Here is a 7,448-nt window from a genome sequence, read left to right on the forward strand (position 1 = left end):
TAAGAAGCAGAGACTTCATCGTGCAGTGGTGAGTTTTAACTTATTGTCACTATCTAAAAATTTAAATTCCCTTTCCCAGCACTCTTCATGAAATGTGTAAGACTGAGAACGTCATGGAATGCAGGCATCCCTTCAACGTTTGACTCCAACTTATTCTCTCTAGATGAAGCCAGTAGACCAGGCTTTTTACTAATCTTCCAGAGGGCATTTCATTTGTGTTCGTGTATGTTTGCATGGCATAGTAGCATTTCTAATAATAATCGCACAGTTTTATGGTGTTTTGACTTTACTTTTAAGATAAATTTTAGCTCAATTTGGAACATTATACAGATAGCTTGACTGACATTTGTTTCTTGACTACATAGTACTCCAAGATCAAGTCATATTAAAATTCATTGCCAATCTAAGAAGTGATGTTTAAGTAGATTCCGGGATTATCACAGTTATGATATCAATGACTTTTCCTCTTGCTGAGATGAAAAACCCTCACAAAACCAACTTAAGAAAGGGTTTGTTGTGGTCCATGAATCATGATGATACATTCTGTCAAGGCTGGAGAATGCATTCTGAGAGAAGTCGAGGCTGGCTTGTTGTATTGCATCCAGAGTCAGGAAGCCACAAGTGGTAGGGAGATTGCTTTCATCTTTCTACTGTGTCTTCTGTCCACAGGAACGGTCCTGCCCCAACATAGGATGGGTTCCCTACTGTATTAATCTGAGATAATTCCCCACAAGCAAAACTGGGCTAAATAGTCCTCAAATGAGTATGGAAAGCCTTGTCTCATAGCTGACTCTATATGCAGTCAAATTGGCCAACAGTAATAGCATGTAATGACTAATTGCATATCTTCTATAGGACTCATTTCAAAAATGTGTTCTCTAAAGGCTAACATTGTCTGTGTAGCCATGTATGAGCTGTTCTGTTCATGTGGGCAGATCACAGGTACCCTCAAATCAGCACTTTTATGTTTAAACTTATCTGAGTGAAAATAAAAACCAGGCAGCTTCAAAATAAAACAATGCTTATGTCACAGTCTATTATTTCCTTAAAAGTGAAGGATTGTGTCTTAACAACACTGCAACCAGGATAAGGGAACTAAAAGCCCCTGCACAAAATGCTCTTTCGATAAGTTCCAGAGTGGAACCAATGTTTTCTTTCATATCCTTGAAGTTTTGTCCCAGTTTCTGTATCTCTGCATTCATTTCTTCAGCTTTGTTTTTAAATCCTTCCTCAAGGAAAGCCTTTTGATCCTAAAACAGTGAACATAACAAAGAAGTAAATATTGATAAGTCCCAACATTGTACGACTGTTACTTTCAAAACTTTAGCATGCAGTCCTTAGTGTATTCCTAAAAACTTTCCCTTACCATGAAAAAGATGCACCGAAGATAAACCTACACATTATGAGGAAGTAGGGTTTAAACTTTACTAATCTTGATCCACCATGTTTGTTTCAGCTGTGATGGTAGCAGAGCTGTGAAGATGTGCTTATGTTCATGCCCAAAAAATGCCACTGTCCTGTTTGCACAGAGCTCAATCCACAAAGACTCTGTGACACTATATCATGCAGACAGTGGCAACTCATTGGATGATTAAGCAGTTGATTACCATTTCTCTTGCAGCTGGACAATGGGAATACCTCTGATGTCATGTGCTCCTTAAAGGAGGCTCTCTAGCCTGGGGACAGTTACAGAACCTGTAGAAGCTGCTGGTTCACTGACTGGACATTTCCTTCAGTTTTATGATAGCATAGATCATTCTGGGAAGGTTGGGGTGGGTAGGGCAGGGTTGGAGGCACTCAGATGCCTGATGATCTGGACAATGCAGACAGACCAGTTTCTGGCATTATTACACTGCCTGTTTGTGAGGTTAGTTTAGTGAAACCTAAAAAGATAATTTTTAAATATTCCAAGTCTGTAAGTCAAACCACTGTAGTCATTAAAACCCTGAAGGAACAACAGGAAACCTGATATCTAAAGAGTCTACATAAAGAGCAAAATTCAAAGACTATATAACACATGGTGTGGGGGCTCCTTAGCAATAATATATCATGACTGTGTTCATCCCATGACCAGGCTGACAACTTTCTCCAGCTGCCTGGTGTACAAGAACTAACAGGAGGATGAGGGGCTCCACCTTCAGTTGCTTCTCCAGCATTATCTTAAGTTCTTTGATGTCCTGCTCCCTCTCCTGCTCCAGCTTCCTTCTCAGTTGCTCTAGGTTTTCTTTATGACTTTTCTCTTGAGCCTCCATATACTCCTGCTGCTCCTTCTGCTTCTGTCTTAGTAGCTCCTGCTCCTTCTCTGCCGCCTCCTTCTGGGCACGCTCCACTGCCCCAGGAAGAATCAGGAGAAATAAAAGTAATGATTCAAATAAAATGTTAACATTCCAGAACCCAGAGAGCAATTCAATAATCTGTAAGAAGCATAGGAACCAGACTCCCCTTGGCCAACACCTGGAGAGCATGATTCTGAGGGTTAAGGAGAAGACCCTGCCCATGTGACTGACACACACCGAGAACTGCCTGTGGCTTCCAAGTTTGGTATCCACAGAAAGATAGTAAGCTACTGATCTTGGCATGGATTTATTGTGGCTTCTATCAGAAAGCCATGGTAGGAATCTGACCTCTCCTGGGAGCCAAGAGACATGTTCCTGTACCTGCAATGGCCTTCTCCCCAGCAGTGAGGGCTGTATCTGCCTGCAGGATGGAACTCTCGATGATGAACTGTGACTGGAGAAAGTTCTGGAAGACTTCACATGCCTGTAGGACCAAGAGGGAACAAAGAATCCTAATAAATCCTGAGAGAGTGAGGACCCATGAGACTCAACAGAGTCCTCACTGTGCCACTATTTAGTGGCAGTGGATACTTCCTGCTCTGTGGCTCCCTCCAGTAATCTCTGCTAGAGACACCTGCCTCCACTTAGATGCAGCCTGTCACAGTCATGTGCAGTTCGGCATGCTGCAAATTAGGATATCTTCAGATATTGTATCCCAGTGTAAAGTGCTTGGTTGGGAGCCATTTCCTTCTGCTCTTGCTTAGTGTATTTCTAGGGAAGTCACTTTATCTGCCTGGACCTTGTGGTACAGATGTGTGACTGACCACAGTAGTGGGAGCATAGCTCATAGCACTTAAAAAACTAAAGAAAGGTCTAAAGAATGTACTTATAATAGTATCACTGGCAATAACAGAGTAATATTTTAGCTCTGTTATTACACTCACTAATCCATAGTTAGATCATCCTGACAGAGTTATAAAGTCATCACTCAGAATGCTTTGTTAGGATTTTTCTAAGAATTCATACTAAAAAGGAGCCATTTTGCACCAAGCATAGTCAAGGTAAAGAACTTGCTTTGAATTGCAAAGCCCTGCTTTAGTCACCAACACCAAAGCTAAAGGTGTCAGGCTATCTTCATATTTTCTTATTTCACTGACACAGTGTTGTATGTTCATGTTTTATGACATGTCCTTCCCTCTACACTCAGCTCCAGTGCTCCCTGATCCTCACCTTCATCACATCCCCATGTTCCCTGATCATCTTCACCTTATTACTGTGCTCCCTACTTCTCACCATGTCCCCATTCCTGTGTTCCTGCTCCTAATCTTCATCCCTTTGCTGTGTTCCCTGCTCCTCAACTTCTCCCTGTCCTGTGCTCCCTGCTCCTCACCTTCACCCCTTTCCTGGGAACCTGCCAGTAGTCATGTTCAATCTTTTTCCTCATGTCCATGTAAATCCTGTGTCCCCCAGGAACAGAAAATGTTGAGATATTGTCCATAAAATCCTTTGAAAGTCGATCCAGTTCTTCCTGGCAGTATTTATTCGATGCCTCTTCATTCTTCAACCAGAAAAAAGCTATCTTCTCACTTATTATTTCCTACAACGAAGTGTACAGAGATCTGACACAATTGAAGGAATACAAGGGATTAAATTCTAAGAGAGTTCATAGAAGAGCCCACCTATTTCCACACTCCACTGTTACAAGACCTCAAGGTAATTTGAAGTGGTAAAACCTGAACTTGGATGCTAAAAAAATCTGTGGAAGACCACACTAAGTGTTCTTGAGGTTCCTGGTCCTTAAGACCTTCTGTAATGGGATGGGGCTGCATCCTACCATCTCTGGTTCCTTCTGGGTGTCACATCCTGGAATTCTATCTCCAATGACACAATTATATAACAAGAAGCAATAGAAGAACAGTGGGCTGTAATGAGACTCCAGTGAGAAACAATGTCTTAGGAACACAAAAATATAGCAGATTCAAAGATGCACTATAGATGTCCTGGGCAGGATCACAATCCACAAACATAACTGGGTAAAGGACTTAGGACACTATATACTCATTATTCCATCTGTTCGACATTAATTGGCTGTAATTTTGTGAACTAGACATGCAATCATTTATAACTATATTCATCATGATAGTCTGAAACACATATCTTTAAATAAGAAATACATCTATGGCCAATGAAGGCTCAACAACACTACCATCTTGAAAGGATGGCGCCATGACAGTTAATGACATTAACAGATTACCACCAGTTTCTTCAGGAATTGCTGATTTTTGTCCTTGAAGGAATTCTCCATGAAGACAGCCATGGCTTCCTTCTCACAGGCTGCATGCACATCCATCAACTCCTGGAGAGTGTCTGTGGGAAGCCTCAGTCGCTGGGCCATCTGCTCACTGTAGTGGTCAGCAGCCTTCTGCATAGCTACTGAGTTCTCGCGCTGGGCCAGAGTTGTCACAGCATCATCCAGACAAGGCACTGCTCCACTGTTGATGGCATCCACGTAGGTTGTCACCAGAGTACCCAGTCCTTGTGAGCCAGGAGTTATAAGCAGTAATGAAAAGTTATAATGAATGGGAACCACAAAACTACACATGCACTCTCATAAACATGCATTCTAAAACGTATAGGTTTGTTTAAATACTAGGATTTATTTTAGAACTATTTAAATTTCCAAATTAGATTTCAAATCTGTCATTCAAAATGCAACATACAAGGCATTCCTTATGAAAATAGAAGGTATTAGCTTCAGTGGTTTAAACAATAATTCTACAGTAGATTAAGGAACTTTTCACTGGTGATTTGATTATCAGTAGAGAATTTTATACAGGTATGTTACAGCTGTAGATAGAAGTGATGTGGTTATTCTTTTTTTTTTTTTAATAACTCTTTTTTTTGTTTGGTTGTTTGGTTGTTTGGTTTTTTTTTGTTTTTGTTTTTGTTTTTGAGACAGGGTTTCTCTGTATAGCCCTGGCTGTCCTGGAACTCACTTTGTAGACCAGGCTGGACTGGAACTCAGAAATCAGCCTGCCTCTGCATTTAAGTGCTGGGATTAAAGGCATGTGCCACCATGCCCAGCTAAGGATTTCTAATCTACAGTTATAACATTTTACAGTTGAAATACACGTATAGTACAATTGTGTATAATTTAAAAACAAACATGCTAATAAGTTCAACATATAGTACTCTATAGAGAAGTGTGATTTAAAAATGAAAAAAAAAAAAAAAAANAACTCACTATTCCCAGTGACCTTAATTCCCTCTTTGAGGGTCTTGATCTTGGCATAAGTGAAGATGTAAGAAACAAAAGCCTTTGTTCCTTCCCGGAACTTAAGATCCAGTTGGTCTTCTGAGATAGTCTCAAGTTTTTGTAAGAGTTCTCTGTCATGAGTTGGCCGGTCAAAGACAAAACACTTCCGGTTAGGAAAGAAAAGTCTGATGCATTCCCTGGCTGAATTGGATGCTTGCACTCTGGGATTGTAACCTAGTGTTGGAGAAAACACAAAACAACTGGAGTCTTAGCACAGAGAAAAGATGAAGGAGGCCCTGGTCTATGTGAAATGTTCTGCACTTACAGACTCTTTACCATATCCTGCACCATTTCTTTGCCTGTCTAAGGTATAACAAGTTTGTACTTGGTACAAATCTGTTGAAATATTTAAGGAGTTATTTGACTTCAGTGGAGAAGCATATGGCAGAAATCTACAGAACTGAACATGGCGTCAAGCATAATGTAGCTGTGGTGTCCTGTTGACTGAACAACAAGAGGCTAAAGGTGATTTCTGTCCTAATCACTCCTTGTAGAAAAAGAGTTGTGGGACAAAAACAAAAAACAACAAACAAACAAACAAACAAAACCAAAAAAATACAGACACAAATAAAGAGTAATCAATTATTTTAAATAGCAACATTGGCAAATCTAAGATAATTCTATGCTGACTGAAGGAGAACTATCTTCAGTCTAAATAGAACTCATTTTTGTCAAAGTCAACTATACACTCCTAGAAAGTAAAAGTGGGGAGGGAAGGAAGGGCTATGGACACACGTAGGATACATAAGTCTAGAGAGCTAATGAGTAACATTAAGACAGAACTTCATGAAACTGTATATGTATGTGTTGTGTATGTATGTCTTGTGTTTGTATGCATGTCTGCTTGTGTTTGGGTGCATGTAGAAAGAGTCATTCTCCACCTTACTGGCAAAGGGTCTCTCAGGTGAAGTGGAACTCTCTAATACAGCCAGTGTGGCTACCCATCATGCTCCAGAGCTCTCCTGTGTCCTCAGCCTGTGCACTGGATTGAAGGTAGACTATCATACCTGCCTAGCGTTGAAGTAATTCTGGAGATCTCACCTCCAGTCCTCACACTTGGGTGACAGAGCTTTAAGCAACAAATCACCCCATGCCCATATATTTGGGACATTGCTTGAAACAATTTTAGTTGTTTATGGAAAGTTAGCAATGTGAGGTGCATGATGTACCATCTCCTCTTCTGAGTAACCATTGCTTTAGTATCTATATGTGTTCTATAATATTCAGTTATAAAGCTAAATTTCAACAAGAAAGTGTTTTCTGAAATGATTTACAATGCTGTTAATCTTTTCATTAAAAATAATGAGGCTCGCCACGAGTTTGAGGCTACCTTGTTCTACATAGTGTATCCCAAGCTAGCAAAGTCTACACTGTGAGATCTTGTCTTCCAAAACTGAAAGAAAAAGAGGAAAGAAAGAAGGAAGGAAGGGAGGGAGGGAGGGAGGGAGGAAGGAAGGAAGGAAGGAAGGAAGGAAGGAAGGAAGGAAGGAAGAGAAAGCTAGTAGGTTGTGGGACACATCTTTAATCCTGATACATAAGATGCAGAATCAAGAGATATGCTGTGATCTCCAGGCCAGCCCATCTGGTCTACAGAGCATTTACCAACCAGCTAGGGCAACACAGTGATACCCTGTTTAAAACTAAACACTAGTTGAAGATCATATGTGAATTGTATGATTGTGCTACTCCAGAAATGCTCTGAGATTAATAATTGCACTGGATTCATGGACTGCTTTCTACTAACTATATGTCCAATGTTCTAGAGAAAGCAGACAGAAAATGAGAGCAGTGAGCATTCCTGAATTGATGTGACTCACAAGGCTCCATCAGCTTTAGTCTCAGGCTGACAATGCCCA

General features: G+C 40.6%; 1 protein-coding gene across 1 annotated transcript; it reads right to left on the reverse strand.

The window, feature by feature from the left end:
• Positions 1 to 268: 268 nt before the first annotated feature.
• On the reverse strand, positions 269 to 5,799 carry LOC110288888 (guanylate-binding protein 6-like; the record flags this gene model as incomplete). The annotated part of the gene is given in 7 exon segments (XM_021155127.2): positions 269 to 1,154; positions 1,157 to 1,250; positions 2,136 to 2,329; positions 2,658 to 2,760; positions 3,667 to 3,873; positions 4,531 to 4,811; positions 5,521 to 5,799. Coding segments are annotated over 7 exon segments (1,217 nt in total), but the record flags the coding sequence as incomplete, so codon positions are not given.
• Positions 5,800 to 7,448: the final 1,649 nt, after the last annotated feature.

This window comes from Mus caroli, unplaced genomic scaffold, assembly GCF_900094665.2.
Source record: "Mus caroli unplaced genomic scaffold, CAROLI_EIJ_v1.1 scaffold_22141_1, whole genome shotgun sequence".
NCBI lineage: Eukaryota > Metazoa > Chordata > Mammalia > Rodentia > Muridae > Mus > Mus caroli.